The sequence below is a fragment of the Fusarium falciforme genome, chromosome 9 (assembly GCF_026873545.1).
Source record: "Fusarium falciforme chromosome 9, complete sequence".
Classification (NCBI taxonomy): Eukaryota; Fungi; Ascomycota; class Sordariomycetes; order Hypocreales; family Nectriaceae; genus Fusarium; species Fusarium falciforme.
The window spans coordinates 2,351,020-2,374,004 of NC_070552.1; the positions used below are offsets into that span (position 1 = coordinate 2,351,020).

Below are 22,985 nucleotides of genomic sequence, written 5' to 3' on the forward strand. Positions count from 1 at the left end.
AAGCCAAGATTGCGACACGCAGGGAGTAAACAGTCAAGATTTTTTTCGTGGCTTGCTCTGCTTCACGTCACAAAGTCCGTTCCTTCGTCGTGGGATGTGTTCGCGCGGTCGGTCGAAATCGAACCAAGACCACAGCCTCGATCCAATGTCGTGCACGCTTGGCCTGATCTAAGCTTTCGTCCTTGATACATCATCATACATCCATGGCACCACCACTCGAGGCAGCGCGACTACTCGGGGGCTAAGGTAGGAACCTGCACACCGACAACACACGTAGTCGACGCCATGGAAGGTCATTGGAAATGTCTAAGAAAAGAGGCGTTTTTTTTTCTTCCCTGCTTTTCTCTTCACCGTCCTACAGGTCTGATCTGACTGGGCGACGGCATGTCCTGGGACGTGTTCGGTCTCGGAAACGCCGACCAGACTACGATAGTGCCCGCATGAAGCCTCTGTCTTTGCTCAACGACTATCGTCAGTACCTACCTGCTCCCGCTGCTCCCGTCTCTCCCGCATCGTCATGCATCTGCAGGTTGTGGGTGTTCCTGGCAACGACAAGATAAGCTCGTTACCGTATCCGTAACAGAAACAAAAGATCTTGCGTGCTAGCTATCTCGACCTAGCCAGCAAGCAAGAAGGGGAACATCTGCACTTGGCTTAAAAAGCACCCACCGAACATCCAAGGACATGGGTGCCAAAGCCGCCGGGTGCACCTTAAATCATCCGCTGCATTTGCCCAGAGGCGCTAAAGCGATCCACTCCCGGGGCTCCGTGGTGTGGCCAGGTCCTTTTGCACTGCAGCCAGCCAACCAGATGCCAGCCCTCACTCGTCCTTCTGCCATCTCCATCTCCACTCCGGACGACCTCATCCACTCAACCAGCCAACTTGGCCTCCCCCCCCATCCATCATCAGCACCTCAACTCGTCACGCTGCGACCGATGCAAAACTCCCCGCCTCTGGAGAGCAAAAGGACCAAGCAGCCGGGGTTGCCAAGTCTTGCGATGCGCGGATGCTCCCTGTCGACCAAAGAGGGCATAATATGATATGCTGGCATCACTGGCGGGAATCGAATCGATACGCCAATCTCGAGGACAGCACGCAACCATGGATCTCAGGCTGTGCGCATCGGCATTGTGCGCATCGGCCAACGGCAGGGAGTTGCAGCAGCAATAGAAGCTCTGTTAAAGTGTGCGGAATAATAGCGCCGCCACGAAACAACAAGATGTCTTTTGCTCAAGAAAACAAGTCTAAACGAGCAGTGCAGTGCCAGCGTACCAACCCGGATTGCGACGGGCAATTCAAGACCCGACCCGCCTCCCCTCTACCGGCCGCCGCAAACCTGGTCTTGCTTGTTTGCATCAATCCTGGCAGTTGGGTTCTAGGTGGTGAAACCAACCTCCCTCCCACTGTCGAGGCCCTATCACCCCGCAACAAGACTTGACACAAACACAACGCACCCGGCCACAACGCATGGCAAACGTTGCTCCCGCGAGGAGACCCCGAACAGACAGGGCTGATTTACGATGCCGTCAGGCCCGCCACGGAACCCGCTCTTGATTGCCGGACAAACATGGCCGCCCGGGTCGCGGGATGGAAGCCGTCCAGACTGTTCCAACTGCTCGGTTGATCTGGCCATAATCACAGCCAGCGACAGCTCACGCCATGATCATGTCAAATCGAAGAGCGGCAATAATCACGGGCACAAACGGCTCCAACGGGGTGCAGGAGTCGCAGCGTCCTCAGTGGTTGACCGTGCCAAGTCCTAGCGAGGCTAGCGTGTTGGAGTGCTGCAATGCAGTTAGTTGCCTGGAGGTCACTGTGGCGGCGCCTTGGCACGCCTGGCGTCCCGCGAGAGCTTCCATGCAGGCTTCTACCAGTCTTCCGTGATCCAATGGGCTAGTCCGCTTTCGACCTTAGCCGTCCGTGCAGTTAGCTTCTTGGCTGCTTCCCCCACTTAGCACCCCCTCTCCCCTCTTCAAGGATCGCCCGTCCACTTACATCATTCATGGACTCACAGCTTGCTTTGCGACCGACCCTTTGCCCGGCCTTGCTGCTCGTGCAGCTTCAGCGGGTGCGTGCCCGCGTGGGCTGAAATCGCGACATGATATCCATAGCGACCCACGGAGGGAGCCCGAGGATCAGGGACAGACAAGAGACCCTCGTTTCGGCTGAAGGGGACAAACGGCGCCGAGGCCAGCTTCGGTCCCTAGCTGATGGAGACTGCAGAGCCTATGGACAAGGAGGAGTGAGGATATGGGAAACGCAACAGTCCGCAGGCAAGTCGCACGGTTTTCGGGCTTCCCTGGAGTCCAGTTGATAACAGAGCTCCAGCAACGTCATCCGTATTCCAGCTGGATTTTGTGGGATCAGAAGATGGGTTCTCCAACTGATTCCCGTGACCCCAGATCTGCAGCGGTTCGGGGCATGTTTTCATCGATACGGTGCATCACACCCTCTCACACATGTGGGCAGCCACACCTCGCGCAAGCCGCTCTCGTCATCTGAACAGTTTGCTTCACCACCACCACAGGTATCAGCCATTCACAGCCTCTCCTATCGCCACACGTTTCCCGGCTCTCCGTCTCTCTCTCCAAGTTTCTTCTTTCGGTCACGAAAAGAGTGAAGCATCAATCAAAGATGCTGTCGCAGGTTGTCAGACACTTCAGGAGGGGTCACAACAGGGGTGCAAGTTGATCACATTCGTTTATGCTGGAGATACAAACTCATCTTACATCATATCAAGCCAAGAGGTAAGTACTCAAGACCTTGCACTCAAACAGATAAGGCTGTCGCTCCAGCATTACTAAACTCTATCCGTTATGGATCCAAGACAGGAGCGAGGTACAAAGAGATATCCTCACAACTCCTCAGATACCCTTACATGCGGTGTCACCCTATTCGGAACCCTCACACTCCAAAAACCCCTTGCTCCCGCCTCGTGGGAAATGACTTGCCCCTGCACGAAATGTGCGCGGAATCTTGCTCTTTGACGGGTTCTTGCACAAACTACTGCTTCTTTGCGGGTTCCAGACGCGGTGACTGTTCCTTAATATCGATGCTTAAGGCACCGAAGCCACGTTTCTCGAAGCTTGATATTTTGAGGGCTGTACACCACTCAGCAAGGCTCACTCAGCCTCGTGTACTGCTGAAGGCGATAATTAGAAAAGTGATGGCAACAAAGCACCGCGCAGTGTTCCCTCACTACCTACACACTCCCCAGTAAGGGAGGACACGTTGTACCCTTCATGTTGTAGATTACCGTCAATTGTGGCGCAAAAGGCGAACACATTTTCTGTCTTGATGTTTATCACGAATTTGCCTTGCTGACATGCTCGTCAAGTCAAGAGAATTTGACCTCGGCCCTTTTGACATCGAGACCCCAGTGGCTCGGTAGTCGTCAAATCTAACGTGCCCCCAGGTGTCGGCCGCTCCCGAGAGAAAAAACGAATCTTGACGCCCTGGCGGTGCTTTGCGAATCTTTCGTGTATCAAAAAGGGCAATGATCATCTCACAGGCCAGCTCTGGCGACTGCATTTACGGAGAGATGCAGAATCCCATCGGTGACTACGAGAGTACCGATCCTACGGTCAAGGATTGGGGGAAAACTCGAGCTGTGATCATCCCGAGGGCTGGGAGGATGAACAGGGGAGGTCGCGCGGAACATAGCAATCAGAAACCCTTTCCGGTGGGGGTTGGACCCTCGCTCCTAGACTTCTCGTCATGTCGAACGTTGAAGTTCCCCTGGATCCGAGAGCCCTGGTCAAGTTGGCCCCTGCTCCTGCTCCTGCTGTCGATATTCGCCCTGAACCTAGACGATTCCACAAATTTGGTCGAAATCTAGGGCACGGAGGACTTCACAGGTTCGAACACAAGCGTCTCGAACCCGAACCATCCGTCTCACCGACAGTGTTAGGCCAGAAGCACGGATGGGATTGATCTGCCTCCGTCAGAAGCCAAGGTTCGCTGGACTCGGATTCAAACTCACCATGTGGGCTGCCCGTAATGAATGGACAGTGCAGGATAAGGGACTGTGGGACACGACACACACGCGCAGCAATCATGAACGCTGCGTTTCGCAAGCAACCCTCCCAGCGGGTTGCTCTCGTCAAGCCCTAGTGAGGGGCATCCTTGAACCTTGGCGCTTAGCTACAGCGATGGATGCAACAGGATGAGTTTGTGGAATTGGGCCTCTCTCGTGGGCGGATGGCGCGGTATACTTTTGGGTTGCAACTCGACAGCGTTTGATGCCCCGAATGCCGTGGCTCAGAGACGACTACCGGCGCCTCTTGGTTTGGAGGGTTCGTCCTACGCGTGAAAGCAGTCAACCGATGTATCGACAGGGGAAGGCCTGCTGCGGGGACGACAAGGGACTACGGTGGTATTCCGAACCAACCACGACTCGGGCTACCTACATGCGCTAAACGATGAATCGTGCGTTAGAAGGACCGAACGATGCTGCATGGAAGCCGGGCCCCAGGGTCTAAGCCTCGTACTCTGCAAAAAGCCCTCCTGGTCTGTCCCAATTTCTCCCACCGAGACCAGGGTGGCGCTTGGGAGCCGCTACCACTCGCTGACAACGGGGCAGATCCATGCCAGGCATGCCCCGTTGTCAGTGTCCCTGTTCATCAACCTTATCCGCTAACCGTGCTCGCTCGCCATTGGCTGTGGCGGAGGTTTAGCAGAGTCACCTATGCCTCTGATGGTGTCTGTTAGCTTGTCCTGGATTCCTGTTGTTGGGAAAATCCAGATCCAAGCACTCACTAGCTGTGCGTTATGAGGTCCCGACGGCGACTAAGAACAAGCATTTGGGATCTGGGATCTTGGGAAAGTTTGCGGCCACCACCGCGGTTAGCTGAACTCTGTCGGGAACAACGCTGCTTCTAGAGATGAGCATCGTGTCAGGACGAGATTGTGCCTCTGCTATCCGTACTTGGCTCGATCGCTGGCTCTGAACCAAGAGGCTCGGTCGAGTTAATCAGGTCTCGAACAGCCAGGCTAGCCAGATTTGCAAGGTCCTTTGGGGGTTTTCCTCCGCGACAAACGCCACACCTTTCAGGGTGACGGACGGTCTGGTCTCACCTTGGTTGAGGCTCTTGGACAAGACAGGAGTTGTATATTCGCGCATTGCAATTCTCGGCGGGCCGGGTTGAAGGGCTTGTCCCACTTGGTCTTTGGGCGCTCGACCCAGTGGCTTGAACTTGCCAATGCATCTCGAGCCACTTGGACACAACCCTTGTTTAACTAACCTCGATTGCTCTCTGAAACAAAGCAGATGAAGAGTCGGTCTGTCGTAGGGCCCGGTTGCGAGATCAAGATGCCGAGGGAAAGGCCGATCGTGTCCCCCAGACGCGATCTCTCTTACTGGCAACTCGAGAGTGCCACAGCCAGTACTCTACTCCGGCTTGCCAAGGGAGGCAACCGAGCCTTCGCCGGGTTTGGATCCATGTCCGGTTTGCCACAGGCTTGAGATGAGGTTGGATGCTACGTTGCTGGTATGAGATAGTCTGGGCGAATCAAGATCGAGGCCCAACAGTACCAGGCCCCCGACTGCTCCGAGCGAATCAATAGTTTTCGATTATCGCCCTCGTCGAATCTCGTTGAGAGAAGGATGGCGGCTCGCGGCAAAAAAGGAAAACAGGTGTGTTTGATATCGGCTACGATCGGTTTCTCTCGACTCGGGCTGGCCTGGCACCATGACAGAGGCCATCACCCGATGCTCTCTATCATGAGTTTTCATTCAGGATACACAGGACATCATGCTATGGAAATTTGCACCATTATCGAAGGATTGTCGCCATCTGCAGAAATAACAGCAATGGAGCAAATTCTGGGCCCCAGCTGGGTATGAGCCGAGGCCCACGCAGCAACGCAGAATGTCCATCTCGTGAAGCCCCACAGGATTTCATGATGGCACGTCCCGCTGATGCTCATGGTTTGGATCCCAGGCAAGAAGGCTTCTTGCAGGAACAAGTCCCTTGGTCCTCTTGTCATGAACACACTCTGGAGCATCCTCTCCACGTCCCCAGGTTTCCCCGCAAACTCGGGCGTGACGGATAGCAACTCCTCACACCCGTCGCAACGGCCTCTGGCTTCACGTGCCGGGTCGTCTTTTCAACACGTAATAGCATGGGTGGTTTGACTAAAAAACTGCCCAGGGGCATTCTCACCAGACCCAGGCCAAGAGGCCGAGCCACATCGTCCCCAGATACTTGGCAAGGCCCCGAGACGTAGCCCCAACCAAAGCATGGAGAAGTGACCTGTCCCCGCGTCTCGTCCCCAGATTGATGTGTCATGAATTCCAGTTGCGCGCGCAAACGTGGAGTTGACGGTACATGAGCGGCAAGTCCACTGATGGCATGTCATGTCCTTGAAGTTCGGCTTCCGAAGTGTGCGGGCCGTGAACCACATGGGCCCTGCGTTACGTTGCGTTTCGTTGGGTTTCGGACTGGAGCCACCGAGGGTCTGGCTCGTCCACGCAGCCTCAACAGTCGACTGTCAAGGCCTTACGGCGAGCCCAACGCCGGACTGTCTGTCAAATGTCAGTCAATTCAAGCCGTCGAGGGCCGAGAGCGAGCATCGGGTCGGGGATGGTCAAGGCGGCGGTTAGCAGACAAGCCACACCACTCTGGACGTCGGGGAATACAGGCTAGACTTGGACGGTTACAGAAGGCAAATCGCACATTTCCAAGTGTACGGACAGCCCAGGCAAGCAAGACACGAGACGAGACGAGACGAGACGAGGTGTCAATGAGGTGTCTGAGAGTTGCAGCAACATAACATGGCTCCCCGCTCTGAAGGCGCAAAAGTTCCACTTGGTCTTGTTATGGTCTCATGCGCGAGCAACGTCCCGACAATTCAAGTGATGATTACATTTCATCTGCAAAGGGCAATCCTCTTGCCCATGGACCGTTCAATCGGACTCGGGGCATGGGTGATCTCCCCGCACACACCCGCATTCCCCAGACTCTGCACTCCGGGTTTTCAGGTGACAGTTACGCTTCTCCACAAGAGGATGGACGACATGTCGGACGAGGTCCGTCAGTTGACAAGAAGCAAGACAACTCAGAAGGGGGATAGGGCTAGTCAGCTGCCAGCATCAGAGCACCGTTGGTGCTGCAACTCCCTGGCGCAGGAACCAAGTCTTCTGCAGCCCTCCTACCGCATCTGTCCTGGGTTGCAGCGCTTCGATATCCCTTCATTTGCTTTCCTGACTGACAATTGATTTCGTTACTGTACCTACCGTCGTCACCGGCTAGTGTACCCAGGCATTCTCTCCGTCAAGTGGACCCTTTAGCATCATGGCTTACTGGCGATGACATTTAGGAGCTCACTCCCCCCTTTTACCTCGCACATTGTACGTAATGTCTCCATTGAGTGAACCGACGAAGGGCCGGTGGCCGTAAGAGTTGAAAACCTTGACAACTTGGAGAATTGGGTGGCTGTCGACCGGCCCCAAGTGGCTGGTGAGTCTAAGGGCGACGATCCGAGCTTGATTTTTGGCTCCCGCTTTAATGATTTGCCTCGGTGCGCGTCTTCCTGGGGGGTTAGCGGGAGGGTGGCATTGCAGGCTTCTGGAAATCCGGGGAAGAACAGAGGGCGCTGCACTGATGCACGCACTGCACGACAGAGGACTGACCTTTTTTTGTGCTTGGGTTGGGAGGGGGGTTCTGATAAGATTGACGGCGGAAAAGGTTCCGCTTCCCTGAAGGGTGATCGGCAGTCGGTGCGCGGATCGTGCTTGTTTCTAGCCCAAATGGCTGCTAGGCCATCGCCAATCGAGGCTGGGGAGAAGCGAGCGATGATGCTCATGATATCGACGTCGTGTGAGTGGCGTGGCGTGGTTGAGATGAACGCTGAGCAAAGGCGGTCATGACTTGGCAATGACGGGCTTGAGATGTCCTGATCAAGTTGATCTCGGCCAGCCTTGATGTTGGGGTTTCTATGATGAACAACACGTCACGACGCATTGATCATTTCTCTTCTTGAAATGATAAGGACTTGGACGTTGGGGTCAAGTTTTCGTTACATATTTCGTCTTATCTCTTCACCAGACATCTCAGCTCCCTTCAGGGCAGAGAGAATATCTTGTCTCGCCCATTACTAATCGCAAGATTTCCTCTAGGATGTTGATAAGCATCTTACCAAAAGCTTCTTCTCTCGGCCGGTGAGATCGCAGTCAGCTGCCGTGGCTTATACCGGTTGCATTGCCGTTCCTGTCTCCATGTCCGGCTTACTGAGACACACAATGTCTCGATAGCCCTCGCCGGATTAGGGGGAATCAACCGCTCATTGGGCTTACATGTCTTGCAGGCAGCAGCGAATTGTATAAGCTACATCTTTCGCCAACTTACAATTTAGTCATTGGAGTCAAGGTTTCTTGCTCTTTGAGACAGTGAGGCGTTCTGACAGACTTGGCAGCTGAAGGCAGCCGTGACCTCAAGACATTCTTTCAACTCACGCCCACCGGCTAAACTTTGGGATCAAAACAAGTACATTCATGTCTGGGATACGAATAGAAGTGGGCTGAAAACGACATCGCCAGCTTTCGTTGAGGTTGTTGTGAGAGTCAAGATTGATGGCTTACACGAAGGTAGGGAACTCGTCATGTCCAGCTGCTTGATTTAGTACAGGGAGCCAGTGATCGACCAGTTGGTTTATTATATATCTAAAACATCCTCTGTTATGCCGTTCCATTACCTGCAATCCCGCTTTCAACACAGTTGATTTGGCATAGTCTCAAGGTGGCATGTCCAACGACTTACAGGCCGTCATCTCAAACGACCATGAGCTTTTCGTCCAGATGTTTACACGTAGTTCAAAATAAAACAGCAAATGCTATAAGGCCACACCCATGATGAGTTGCATTATTCAAGTGGGTTAAGACCTAGGACCGGATCTAAGAGTGTCTGTGTCGTATAGGAACCGCTGCCAAGGATAGCTTATACGAGACGATGGACATTCGGATAGTAATCCCAGAGCCTATAAACTCACTTCGAATATCTGAGAGGTTCTTCACGATAGTAAATGTGAAGTGGTGATTTGCTGCAGTTCTTGTGTAGTTTGGTTGAGGGTTGACGGTTTGAATGGTGGTCAGGACATCACTCAACGATTTGGTTCGCAAAGGAACGTAAAATAAAATGATAAGAATTGATACTCAAACAGAATTCTCAACTTTTGCGTATTAATTTGGCTTTCAGCCCCAAAGAATAAAAATCCCCGAACGGGATCAAGAGTCGATCGAGACTGGGACGCAAAAGAGCTGCCTGTTCATGATCCACCCTAGAGGTGGTTGCTCAAGACAGGGGAAACTAGGCAGCACGTTTAATACTTGAGACAATGGCCATAAGAGGCTTTTCGTCTATTATCTTAAATTGAGCATCAAAGGAAATGAGGCTTTTAAACTTGCTGCCTTGGGGTTGTGAGCTCAGTTCTGGGTGCCCGAAAGCTGTGGCTCTTGCATGGAACGACACTCAGACATGGCTTTCTCCATTGCACAAGGTGAACCCTCACACCGATGTCGTTGGAATGAATGTTGGTAGCACAAAATTATATAGGATTTCATCGTTTATATTTATTATCTGGTATAAGAATTGTTTATCATGATAGCATATGTGCGTGCTTCGGGGTACGTGAACGGACTTGTGAAACGACGCAACGCACGCACTACCACGACAACCCATAGAAAAATGAATGGTATAATCATATCAACACCTTTTTCCCACATGATCTGAGACCAAATTTAGGCAATTTCGATTTTGGGCAACTCATGATACCTGGCGTGTCACTGTTAGTAGTTGCTGGGCCAGCGCGCCACAACGTGAGGGTCGACGCTTCTTCACTTCGGCTTGGATTAGGCATCACCATTTGCACCGAGTATTTGAACAGCCATGGCCTTTGATTGAGGTCGTGGTATCCAAAAACTCAATATTCAACATTCCAAGAATTCGAAATCCCTCTCCTTTTCACCTCGTTACTTGAACCCGCGCAACCATGGACCAGTTCACCCTCGAGAATGCTCAGCGCTATCAGGTGCTCGTGGATCGCTTCAAGCCAGCCCCGACCAAGGGCAAGCCTGTGGCCGAGGAGTCTAACCCTGACATCACTATCGCTACTCGCCTTCGTCCGATGCTTGAGGATGAGAAGGAGGCCGGACTGTTGACTGGTGTCTTTCCACGAGCTCAACCAGCCGGCACTGTCGACTTGCACGAGCTGCGAAGGACTTTCAGGGGTGCCCCTGGCTTGACTGTGAGTATAAATTCCATCTTGATTGAGTTTGCTAACGAGGTGTAGTCTTTTAGCTTCCGTGTTGATCGAGTCTTTGGCTCTGATGACACAACCGAAGCCATCTACAAGGAGCTTGTCAAGCCCCTCGTCCCCTGGGCATGGGGTGGTGGTGTTAGCACCATGTTTGCCTATGGCCAGACGGGTTCGGGCAAGACTTATACCGTCAGCGGACTTGAACGCCTCATTGCCGAGACCCTGTTCTCAGATGAGGTTGAAGGCACTCGGAGCATCTTCATCTCCATCATCGAGCTGGCCGGGAACTCGGCATTTGACCTCCTCAACTCGCGAAAGCCCGTGTCCATTCTCGAGGACTCTTTTGGCTCGACTCATCTCGCTGGAGCGTCTGAGTACAACATCACAGATGCGGCGACACTGCTGAAGCACATCAACAATGCCGCCTCCTTCCGACGAACTGCATCTACGCAGAAGAACGACTCTTCATCCCGCTCTCACGCCATTTGCAAGATTCGACTCGAAAATCCTGAGCTGCCTCAGGCAGATGATGGACTGTTGTATCTCATTGATCTTGCTGGCTCTGAGGCTGCTCGAGATGTCACTGCTCACTCAGCCGAACGCATGAAGGAGGCACGAGAGATCAACGCTAGCCTCTCTGTTCTCAAGGACTGTATCCGTGGCAGAGCGAGCATCGATGCCGGTACGGCTGCACCTGGAAAGAAGCTGTACGTGCCGTTCCGACAGAGTGCCTTGACCAAGGTCCTCAAGCATGTCTTTGATCCTGCCGCAGAGCGCAGTTGCAAGACTGTCGTTGTAGCTTGTGTTAATCCGAGTTTCCTGGATGTGGGCGCCAGCAAGAACACCTTGAGGTATGGTGAGATGCTGAGGGTTCCGGTGCCCAAGGCTGTAGCACCCAAGTATGAAGTTGCAAAGCCCAGTACCTGGTCTCACGAGCAGCTTCAGGAGTGGATTGGAAAGAACGTATGAGATCATCAGCCCACAATTCTTTGATGACCGGCAGTAATACTGACATCTCTAATAGTCCGGAACGCCTGCAGTTTCAGCCGAGATCCTTGCGCCTCAAGAGACAGGAAAGCAGCTGCTTCGCCTTCCAGTTCCCGAGTTCATCACTCGTTGCCTCAAGACGCCAGATGTGACGATGGAGCAAGCCACTGCTTTTCAGTCCAAATTTTGGCGACTTCACGTAGATTCTCAGCGACCAACCAATGTGAAGCCAAAGGCTGAACAGAAGGACACTAATAGCGAAGCTCCTCCAGACAAGCCTGGTCAGCACGGCCTTTCCAGTCGAGATCCGCGACCCGAGATGTCTCAAGTCCCGTTCAAGGAGCGCATCCGCCCAGGCATGGTTGTCAGCTGGAACCCTCCCGATGGCACACCTGGCTTCTATCGCCTTCCCGGTCGCAACTTGGTGACAATCTTGTCTCCAGAAGATGAGACGAGCTACAGATGTGCTTCAGTGGTACCGGGTGTAATGCCTGGTGCGTTTGAAGTGTACCTTTGGCAACAGGTCGTGGCAAAGGTCGAACACATGGAAACCGAGGTGTTGCTGGAGTACGATGTTGCGACGAGGTACTACTATGAAACTCTGTGAGGTACATGAGCATGGGAGTGGAAAAGGTGTATTATGCAACCGAGTTTAGCCTGAGAGTGGCCATGTAATGTATTATTAGTTTTGAGATTCCTGATACTAGTATAGTAATAGTGCAAGTTACCAGTGTACTAAACTGAATGGAGCTTACAGAATCGTGCAGATGGTGAAATTCAGACCAAGGAATCGATTTGTTTAGACGGGACGTTTCAACCCATGAGATAACATATGTATCGTCTCATGATACAGCTCATGATTTATAATCTCAAGCTGCCTGTCATCTTTGGGCGATGAGAAGCAGACAATCACATCTTGGTTACTCAGCTAAGTGTTTTCAGTGAATTTGCCTTCTGTACACACACACACAATCAGTGCTTAAGTGTGTATGAATCACGCTCATGGGTTTATCCACTACAGATCACAAGAACAGAGGGACGGAAAGGTTGATCATGCAAATTCTTTCATTAAGCAGATGAACTCATTTGGAGCCTCCATTAATTGCTCCGCCAAAGATGCTCTCATCCACGCCCCTTTTCTCGGTTGGGTATCTCATATCAAGCGAGGGGAGTCTAGGGACATACAAAAAAAATCCAAATCCCTCAATCACACCATTCAAGCCTTGACCTCCTCGGCGAGAGCGTCGAGGATGGGCTTCTCGAGGGACTCGGGCTTGGTGGTGCTGGCCCAGCGGCCCTTGACCTTTCCGTCACGTCCGACGAGGAACTTTTCAAAGTTCCACTTGACGCGCTTGAGGCCCAGGAGACCGGGCTGCTGCTCCTTGAGCCAGGCCCAGAGAGGGTTGGTGCCGTCGCCGTTGACCTCGGTCTTTTGCATGATGGGGAAGGTGACGCCGTAGTTGACCTGGCAGAAGCTCTGGATCTCCTCGTCAGACCCGGGCTCCTGGGCGCCGAACTGGTTGCAGGGGAAGCCGAGGATGACAAAGTCGTCCGGGTGCTTCTGCTTGATGTCGGTCCAGAGCTTCTCCAGGCCGGCGTACTGAGGGGTGAAGCCGCACTTGGAGGCCGTGTTGACGATGAGGACGACCTTGCCCTTGTAGTCGGCCAAGGGGACCTCTTGGCCGCGCTCTGTGGTGATGTTAGCATTGTGTGACTTGTGGTACAGATCCCGTGAGGTGGGGGGATATGAGCTCTTGAAGCGGGGGAATACGCACTGTCAAGCGGCTTAAAGTCGTAGAAGCTGGTGGCGGAAGCCATGTTTGAGGATGGAAGAGATCGAGGAATAGAGGTGGAAAATGCAGCAACTGATGGAAACTTGCGATAGCCAAGACGGAAAAATGCAGCTCTTTTGATGTTGTTGTTGAGAGGTGAAAGTGGTGGGGAACAGATCGAGGTTCGGATAGTGGGTTTATTAAGCCCGCGCATGCAACGTCGTGACAGCAGCGGCAGAGACTCAGGAACACGCCACGGCATGATTCAGCAATTCTGTAGCACAAGGTAACGTAAGCTAGGATTGACCAGAGACAAGACCTTTTTTTCCTCCAGGTGATCCCATTGGCATCGGAACAGTGACAGAAGTCTTCCACATACCTCGGCAGATGGCCCTGTTCTAGGAATAGTGACGTATTCGAGGTGGAGACGGCGGGAACTTGAGTTACACCGGTACCGAACGCGAGGGTCAGTGGGTGATGGTATTTGGAATTGTATTGTTGCGACTATCGATAGTATTTGGAATTGTATTGTTCCTAACATCAGCTAACTATTACGCAGTAGGTACCATAGTCGAGATGAACTGTTAGTTCAACTGCCAGTCTTGGCTTTAATGCTCCACGTGGGTCAAGTCATAATGTTGGATAACCTCTCGTTAGCAGACACGCCAAGAGCCATCCTACATCTTGATAACAGGCATTCAAAACACCCATCAATAAGAGCCTTTCACGTTATTCTTACAAATGAACAATGCCTCTCTCTCAATTCGTTTGGCCGTCGGTTCAACACCCTCCCGAAGCAAGCACCCCCCCGCTTCGGCAAATGGTCCGTCGACCTGCCCCGCTTGCATCATCGAGTCGGCCGCCGCCCCGCGTACCTGATAGCTTCAGCACAGCTCGGACTAGCGCCCCTTCGGCCCCGATACGTCACCATCCCCCGATCCTCCGAAGCTCCAAACGCCGCGGCGTTTCTGATCAACGGCACGGCAGCTTACAGCTCAGCTCGGCTCAGCTCGAACGGCATTTGCCTTATTTGATTAACGATAGTACAGTACATACATACATACTTACTTAGACGTCGTGATGGACGGGAAGCGGAATATTGTCGTCGTCGGTCAGTTCCCCATATGACCTGTCCGTCCTCGAAGCTCCCTCTCTCACTCACAGCCTTGTTGCTACCTACCTAACTGTTTGTCATATTCACGGATCTATCATGGCTGACCAACGATAATTCAGGAGGCGGCATCATTGGCTGCACAACAGCCTACTACCTCACCCGCCATCCCAAGTTCAACCCGTCCCTGCACACCGTCACCCTCCTCGAGGCCGCGCCCTCTGTCGCCCCCGGCGCCTCGGGCAAGGCTGGCGGCCTCCTCGCCCTCTGGGCTTACCCGGCATGCCTGGTCCCGCTCTCGTACCGCCTGCACGCCGAGCTGGCCGCCGAGCACGATGGGCCCCGGAGATGGGGCTACCGACGTCTCGGATGCGGGAGCTTTGACGCTGTCGTGTCGCGGGACCGCATCAAGGCTATGCAGCAGGTCAGTGAGGATGGAAAGACTTGGGAGAAGCTTCCCAAGCAGAATGGCGCCGCAAAGGATCTTCTCGAGGCTGGCAGTATACCAGAGGACCTTGACTGGGTCGACCACGACATAATCGACAACTGGTCTGAGATGGGTTCGCCTGGCACCACCGAGACAGCCCAGGTGCATCCTCTTCACTTTACAACAGCCATAGCCGAGCTCGCTCAGCAAGCCGGCACAAAAATACACACCAACGCCAAGGTGACAAAGGTAAATTCATCCAAGGCCGGCGTCGAGAGCGTCGAATACCTGGACCGCGAGACGGATGAGAAGAAGACGATTGAAGGCGTGACCGACATAGTTGTAGCTGCGGGACCTTGGACATCAAAAGTGCTGCCTCGCGCCAAGATCGAGAGTCTACGGGCCCATAGTGTCGTGTACGATGTTGAAGTCAGCCCTTACGCCATCTTTACAGATATCGAGCTGCCGCCGGACTTTGTCCCTGAGCATCGCGCCAAGATGGGGCAGAAGAGGAGACACAAGGGCCGTGTTGACCCTGAGATCTATGCAAGACCGTTTGGCGAGGCGTATGCTTGTGGTAAGTCCGTTCTCAAAAGCAGCAAGCTACAAAGTCTAACTCAGCGCAGGCGAGCCCGATACCAACGTCCCCCTCCCAGAGACGGCAGACCAGGTAGAGTGCGACGAAGCCCAATGCGACGACATCATCTCCTATCTCGGCACCATCAGCCCCATCCTAGCCGCGGCGCCCATTAAGGCCAAGCAGGCCTGCTACCTCCCGCGGCACATAAGGTTCGGCCAGGAGAGCGGCCCGCTGCTCGGCAGGACTACGGTGCCGGGATTGTTTGTCGCGGCTGGCCACACGTGCTGGGGCATCCAGAACGGGCCGGGGACGGGCAAGCTCATGTCCGAGTTTGTGTTTGACGGGGCGGCAAAGAGTGCCAACGTCGACAAGCTGGATCCTAGAAAGTTCAAGGTTTGAATGGGGGAATGCGAAGGTTGGACTAGGTGGTTTGCGTAATTGAAAGGATAGCGAAGTGGTTTAGATAGCCTGGTCCTCAAACACGAATCCCGTCTTTATGCCTGGTTTGCCTAGGATACAATATAGATACGACTTGTGAGCGATAATATACTTCAACGTACTTTGTGGACGTGTGCTTGCTTGCCCTTATGGTGGGTGTTGTGTACTCTAGCCGTAACGGGGAGAGGAAAGCGTAGAACAATCCCCACATATCCATATCAACGTCAAAGTCTCCCTCGATACTTGAACCCAGGTGTATCCCAAACTCTGACGAGTCCTTCAATACTTCCCAGCGACCAGTAGTATAAGAGGCTTCCGAATCTGTAAAATCAGGTCCGTCGTCGTCGAAAATCCTGAGATGACACGGAACATGTCCCATCGCCCCTTTCGTCACCGGAAGGGACTTCCTTAGACATGCCATCGGGGGTGATCATGGTCGTCATCAAAGTCGGAGGGTCTGCGCGAGAAAACATTGTGTGAGCTCTAGGTGCCAAATGTGATTTTGGGGATGAAGACTGGACAGAAGAAGCCTGCTAACCTTGGTCCTGGTGATTCACGAGGAGAACCAGTTCCCTCTCCCTATCGAAGGGCCTCTACAATCTAAATGAAGTGAGGCTGTCAGCGGATGATCATTTTCAAATAGTCGCGAGGCTTGACTCACCTATGGATGGCGGTGTAGGAATTCCGCTTCCTGCTCAAGACTGATCTGACTGGTCCGGGCCTCACATCTCTGCCTCACGAGCTCATCCAGCTCCTCCTGAGACTCGACTCCCATCCGACGCAGACGTTCCTTTTCCCAGTTTGTAAGCTTGACAAAGACAAGCCAGTGGATGAACTCAAAGATGAGTCCAAGGATGGAATCAAGGAAACGCCACATGGTGCTGGATCACTCAGAGATGAAGAAATGTTTGTTGTTTTGTTTTGTTTTGTTGTGATGAATGAAGAAAGAGGGGAACTCTGAGAGGAGGAGATTAGCTCAAGCTGGCAGCCGTCGGCAGCTGGCAGATGTTTATGGCAGCGGCAGCGGCAGTGATACACTGCCTGTATCTGGTGACAGTGATTCACTGACCACTACTGAATGCCTAGGGCCAGCTCTGCTTAACACGCTTTTATGAGGTTATTGAGTATTGTACTTGAGAGGAGCCCTAAAGCAGTGGAAGAATAATCCAACCTAAACCAGAGCTCTGAGGTCACCTCTTCTCATTCTCTGTGTGATCCTTTGATTGGGAGATAGCTAAGAATGTGTGCTAAATGCTGCCAAGTTGGAATGTCTGTTAAAACCCTCCTCATTCTGATTTCTACCATTTGTTATGATGTGGTCGTTAAGGTTAGCAGGTGGAAATGCTTGAGCTGCCCGCATAGAAGAGGGAACAAACAACAAGCACCACTTCTATATAATCCGCAGCCCTCTCTCCCGCCCCAGCTCTCGTCTTGCCACCCGACCACCCTTTCTTCTCTGACCACGAGCAGTAAGCCTCTTGGGTTAACAGTAACCGGTATATATTTAACAAGGTATATATAACAAGCGTCGTGTAGTTGCTCTTGTGCCTCCTTTGTCTTTTCGCCTGGAGGCTCCCCCGAGCCTTGGAAAGGCTTCCACCAACAATCCCCGAAGGGGCGAGCTTAACGACCTCTGCGCCAGCGGCACCGTCAACCTCAAAGACTCCAGGGAGCAGATCGTCAAGTCCTGTCATATCTCCCGGTACGAAAATGGTCGCCAATACCCCGACTAGATATGTCCCCAGACAAAGGTTGACGTCACCCGCTTCGATTCAGAAGCAATACAAGACTCTCCAATAGAGAGCGAACTCGTCGACGCAGAAATCAACTATACGAGATGCGATCTATATGTATTAGACGAAAAGATGAGAGAATCCTTCCTCACAAGTCCCCGCCCCAAGGAAGAGGGAAACGGGGTTGTCTACTACGGCATGGGCAAACGATGTCTCTTGCTCTCGGAAAGACGCCGCTACGATGATACTTTCACCTCATCCTATATATAGGGCGTGTCTCGACAATTATACCCAGCCTTCGTGTCACCGTAGATCATTCACACGGGAGATCGAAGAAACCATGCCTGAAATCAGCTCAAAGTAGCAACCATCTCACACCTTCACTTCACCAGGGCATCGGGCTTTACAAGGCCCAACGCGAGGCAGGGCGTGTTGAGTCTGAGGTCCAGACGGGTGAGAGAAAGAGCGGGCGCATCCTGGAAGTCGTTTCGGATACCGAACGGAAATCTACAGCAGATTTCCGAGGCCATCATGGATTCCTTGGCGAAGACCAACCCGAAGGAAGACGCAGGAGCGTATATAGAAGAGAACCTGGAGTTGGTTTGGAAAATGGTGGAGGAGTGCGAGGAACTTGACATCCCTGACAAGGTAGAGCAGGTGAAATTCCTGGTAGGTAAGTTACCTGACTTCTGTCTGACATGAACAAAACCAACGAGGAGCTAGACACTGTCCCCAGTAGCAGCAGGTGGTCCAGGAAGAATCGCCCTAAACGCACTCTCCCTAACGAAGATACGCAGGCCCTCGATGGCTTCTCCTATATATAATGGCATACATTGGGTATGTTCTTTCAGACAAGACAGGCTACTGGAAGCGAGGGTCAAAGACCGCACAAACAGTGCTCCCTTTTCTTTGGCTCCCAGTTCGACTGGTTGTTCTTACGCATCACGATGGCTGCATCGTTGCGGTCTTGAATCACCATTCGGATTACGTTTCCTGAAACTGGATACTCGGTACCTTGCCGCCTACATGAACCGAGCGTACCTGAACGAACAACACGATACGGCCCACGAGCTGCACACATGAGACTCTGAAGGTTCAGATCGATGGGTCAGACGAACCTTTAGGATCTCATCGTCAACAGACAATTGCAGAACGGCAGTCTGTCTGTCATCGAACAACTTCAGCGAGAGCTTGGCGTCACTGGGCTATATACTCGCTAATATTGAACTCCAACTGAGTCGCACAAGAATTGCCCCTTGGCCTTTTCATTCTCGATCATCACCTTCAGTTGTTTTCTCTCGGTACTAGCTTTTCTCGACGAACTTATCGTGCCTTTACTGGAAGAGAATTCAGGGCAGACAACATGCTGGGATTAAGTTCTAGGTCTTGTGTCAGTCCTCTTTGATATCGCTTTTCAGTTCTCGATCCATACGCAACATTCAATCCAACTTTCATCATCCAACACTCCCACAATAACAGTGTTCATTGTGAGATACTCTTCAAAATAATTCCTATTAGTATTCATATCAGGAGTTTGATGCCATCTCTTGCTCTGTATCAAATGATACGTACGATATCCAGTCTCTAAAACTTCATGGCCTACGACACCGACGTCACAAGAGATACAAAGTGTTTTTTGACAGAAACGTATACTTACTTACATAACAAACCCCATGTTACGGGAGGACGACTTCCAATGGCATCACATGGTCGGCGCTAACCGGTCCCTGTCTGTCAGAACTATGTTTGCGGAGGTCAGAAAAATCATCCCATCTCGGTCTTGGTGGGAAGGGCGCTATATGCGAAATTTTATTACAAAGCTCGGAGACATATTGCTCCCGATGTCTCATAATTAGCTTCTGTAGCAATTATGTCGCCTCCGAGTGTCTTCCATGATGATTCCGTATGGAACGTGAGAGGTTGTGCTGAGGTTACTGTTTCTGCGTTTGTGGACTGACCAGAATTCTTCGTGCTCAGGGAGTCATTCTCGCCTTAGGAACGATTGAAGTTCACTCCCACTTCGTGAATAGTAGTTCCTAATCTGCGAAAACTGATATGATTGATGCGTCTCCCTTGCATTGGGCGACATCACCAGAACTTGGATGAAGCTTGATCGCGGGACGGGAGCTCTGCTAACCCCAACCCTGGAACCTATTCCAGCCTAGTGCACCCGCCTTATCTTATCGCCATCAGAAATTTTGGCGGCAACATCAACGTCCTGTCGCAGGTTATCCATCCACACTCTCACAGACACAAATCCAACCATCACCCAATTCTTTTGTCACAATGGGTCGCGAACTCCAAAAGAAGAAGCGCAGATCGGGTCGCCAACCCATCCGCCAGTCAAACAGGACCAAGAAGATCCTCAACCCCCGCGGCAACGACGCCATCGCAAAGAACTGGTGCGCTCTCCAGCTACCCTCTATCCAGTTGTGAAGTGCTAACACAGTTCTTGTAGGAACAAGAATGAGACTCTGGCACAAAACTACCGACGTCTTGGTCTTTTAGCCCGCCTCAAGGCCCCCACCGGCGGCACGGAGAAGCTCCTCGGCGCCACGACGACGCGCACCTCTTCCAAAGACCCCTTCGGCATCGCAACCGTTGAGAATGCCATCGTCTCCGAGGCACGAGTCGAGCGCGACGCCGACGGAAAGATTGTTCGAATCCTGGGTCAGGCGAAGCCTAACCCTCTCAACGATCCTCTGAACGACCTCGACCGCGACAGCGACGACGAGGAGCCTGCTGAGGAGTGGGGTGGCATTGAGGACGATGCTGATGCTACCGACGTTGTCAAGTCTCTGATTGAGGAGAGCAGGGCCCCCGTGGAGAAGAAGCCTCGACATCAGAGCAGTCGTGAGAAGGAGTGGCTGGACAAGCTGGTGGCCAAGTACGGTGACGACACGGCGGCCATGGCCAAGGACCGAAAGTTGAACCCCATGCAGCAGACGGCAGCCGATATCGCTAAGCGAATCCGCAAGTTGAACAAGGCATAGGAGAGAAAGAGAGAAGTGAATGTTTGGAGCATCAAAATGGGCTTAGGTTCCTAGAAAGAATAAATGGCGTTGGGAGTTGGGCTACGAGGCATACTCGGTTCTCAATTTACAGAACATACAACTGAACTTTTTTTTTACCAAACTGTTCAATAACAGAGTATCTGCAAAAAAAGCACTTGAATAATCCATACCCGCACCGAGAGCCCTTTGGTGCGCGCAAAATATTCCATCTCTCGCAAATGCATCCCAAGATTTGACCCCCCTTAACCTCCGTAGAGTGTGCGCATGTGTGTCTCTCCTGAGCAATTCATGACGCCGTAAACACCTCGTGTCAACAAAAAGCCAAGAGACGTTTCATCTGCCGTACAACACAAAAATATTTCCCAGTTTCCCCCCAGCCACCAGCTTGCGCGTACGCAAGACATTTCCAAAAGAGTCAATGTTCCTTTCGGCCCCAAGCAAAACAAAACACCATGTGCAAATAAAGAGCCAATCTATATTCCTTTCTTGTCTCATTTACAAGGCCCTCAACGGAGCCTTAGTGTGTTCGGTCATAGTTGCCGGCGGGGAAGTGGGCAGTGTGATCGTCGTAGCCACCGCTTGTAGGGTTGCTGCCGTACTGAGCGCCGCTCGAGTGGTACTCGGTGTCGTTGTCAAAGAGGGTGTTGGTCCGGCCTGGCGTGGAGCCGTAGCGGGCAGGATCCTCATCCTCAGCACTGTAGGGGTTGGTGTTGTTGTCACCATAGCGGGTGGTGCTGTTGTAGCTGCCGTTGTATCCGCCGTAGGGGTTGCCTGTGGGCTCGTTATCCTCCATGTTGACCCGCTCATAGGCCTCGTCATCGTGGGGCGCCATAGAGAAGGCGGCCTTGTCGGGGTCGATGTTGTCTCCGCCCCGGATCTGGCGGTTGTCGTAGCCGGGCAGGACGTTGTTGTTCTGGTAGTAGTTGAGAGTAAAGGCCGAGACAAAGGTTGTGGCGGCAAAGAGAAGACTGCACAAAAGTCAGTGATCAGCTCACGGATTGTTTATGGATACCGCAGTCTGACTGCCAGGAGACGTACGTGGTCAAGACGCCAAGACCAACAATACCCTTGCTTATGCCGCAAGCCTTGCCACAAGAACCCTCAGCGTTGTAGGAGGCCTGAGTAGCAAATGCTGACAGCCACATGACGGTGAAGAGGGCGTCGACAGCGAGCATAGCATGCGGCTGGGCGAACCGGCGAGTGCGTTCCCATCGGGGGGTCATGATGAGGAAGATCCAGGCTGGCACAGAGAGGAAGCACTACAAGACCAAGTCAGCTCGGTGCAATGGATCGACCGGAGAAGCCAATACTCACCACTGCAAAGGTCCATCCATTCTTTCCAGTCACCTTGGCATCTTTGGCGTTGAGCACACCAATCTGCAAGCACCATGCGACAAAGGAGAAGATGATCTGGAAGGAGTGAAGGCCAAGCTTCAAATTGGGTACGATATCGGGGTCGAAGTTGATGGCCATGGCTGCTGCGAGGTTCGATGAAGATGGAGAGGACGGCTGTGATTATCGAAAGGGAGGTTTTTATGATCGAGCGGATGCTCGAAGCGCCGGGAGTCTGGTGCAGATATTAGACTGTGGGTGGCCGTCGTCGTTTGTTTGCTGGCTTAAGCTGACGGTCGTCGCAAACGCTAGCGTGGATGGGAGCTATCGTATCTAGGGGGTTCGTAATCAATCGCCAAAGAACAAACCTCGCTAGATAGGACAGCAGAAAAGAGCGTCAAGGTCGTCGCAAGAAAAAAAAACAAGAGGAGGATTTGTTTATCAGGGACGAGAGAAGAGGAAGAGTGTGTTGGTGTTGGGCTGTGTTCTGGTTCGAGTCGGACAACAGAGTTCAACGACCGCAGTGCAGTGCAAGCCCCGACTGACGTTGGAAACCCTGACGAAACAGGTTCCCTGGCCAGCGGCACACTCCATCTCTGGCCTCCCATGACGCCGCCAGACCCAGCCCAGACCACTCCCTCCGTCCAGAGGATTGGCTGGCCACGCGTTGCCGGAGCCACAAGAGCCGCACAGAACTGACGGCAGTCTGACTGTGGCTTTGAACGAAGGGGGGGCCTGGGTAGCCTGGGGTCCCGTCCTAGGGTCCCGGGTCCTTGCACTAACAGCGCTTGCTTCCCGTCCGGGTCACAAAAGGTCAACGCTGGCCCTCCACAGTGTTAGCCTTAGGGGCGCAATCTCCACCAGAACCCTCCTCTATCAACGAGGTGCCTTGCTGAGCCTCCACGACTTGCTCGCCCGGGGCATACTGCTAAGGCACTCTCTCCCAAGGCGCTCTCCCCCGCTGTGATGCTGCAGAAGCAGAGCCACCACGTTTGGCGGGTTGTTGCTGCGCCACTGGAGAAGGGAAGGGGCCACAAAAGGGAGTATCCCAGGCCAATCACGTGGCATCTATTCCTTCAGCTGAGCGGCAGATCCATGCACCGAGTCCCTTTTTTCCCACAAGGTCACATCCTAATGTTATTCGTGCCTTCGTCAGCAGTGCGGCTGGTTTGGGTTGCCGCGCACTGAGTGAGATGCAATGACGTTGCCGTCTTCCGGGAGATGCGGAGGTCGGGTGCACGGGAGGAGGTCAAAACATGACAACACAATGGGTCCGTGGATGGCCGCATGTAGAAGGGCGATTGTTGCAGGGAAGATTTTGCTTGATAGGTAGGAA

At 52.8% G+C, this 22,985-nt stretch overlaps 5 protein-coding genes across 5 annotated transcripts; 3 read left to right on the plus strand and 2 right to left on the minus strand.

The window, feature by feature from the left end:
• Window positions 1-9,988: 9,988 nt before the first annotated feature.
• Window positions 9,989-11,849, plus strand: NCS54_01159400 (Kinesin motor domain-containing protein; the record flags this gene model as incomplete). The annotated part of the gene is made up of 3 exons (XM_053156866.1): window positions 9,989-10,243; window positions 10,289-11,218; window positions 11,280-11,849. The coding sequence occupies 3 exons, from the start codon at window positions 9,989-9,991 to the stop codon at window positions 11,847-11,849; spliced, it is 1,755 nt and encodes a 584-aa protein (XP_053012841.1).
• A 609-nt stretch (window positions 11,850-12,458) lies between these two features.
• Window positions 12,459-13,276, minus strand: NCS54_01159500 (Glutathione peroxidase; the record flags this gene model as incomplete). The annotated part of the gene is made up of 2 exons (XM_053156867.1): window positions 12,459-12,931; window positions 13,018-13,276. 2 exons carry the CDS (start codon window positions 13,274-13,276, stop codon window positions 12,459-12,461), a joined length of 732 nt encoding a protein of 243 aa, XP_053012842.1.
• An 818-nt stretch (window positions 13,277-14,094) lies between these two features.
• On the plus strand, window positions 14,095-15,531 carry NCS54_01159600 (DAO domain-containing protein; the record flags this gene model as incomplete). Its single annotated transcript, XM_053156868.1, has 3 exons — window positions 14,095-14,125; window positions 14,248-15,129; window positions 15,179-15,531. The coding sequence occupies 3 exons, from the start codon at window positions 14,095-14,097 to the stop codon at window positions 15,529-15,531; spliced, it is 1,266 nt and encodes a 421-aa protein (XP_053012843.1).
• Window positions 15,532-19,589: 4,058 nt separating this feature from the next.
• Window positions 19,590-20,296, plus strand: NCS54_01159700 (Nucleolar protein 16; the record flags this gene model as incomplete). The annotated part of the gene is made up of 2 exons (XM_053156869.1): window positions 19,590-19,705; window positions 19,762-20,296. The coding sequence occupies 2 exons, from the start codon at window positions 19,590-19,592 to the stop codon at window positions 20,294-20,296; spliced, it is 651 nt and encodes a 216-aa protein (XP_053012844.1).
• A 538-nt stretch (window positions 20,297-20,834) lies between these two features.
• On the minus strand, window positions 20,835-21,790 carry NCS54_01159800 (Hypothetical protein; the record flags this gene model as incomplete). The annotated part of the gene is made up of 3 exons (XM_053156870.1): window positions 20,835-21,285; window positions 21,356-21,576; window positions 21,632-21,790. The coding sequence occupies 3 exons, from the start codon at window positions 21,788-21,790 to the stop codon at window positions 20,835-20,837; spliced, it is 831 nt and encodes a 276-aa protein (XP_053012845.1).
• Window positions 21,791-22,985: the final 1,195 nt, after the last annotated feature.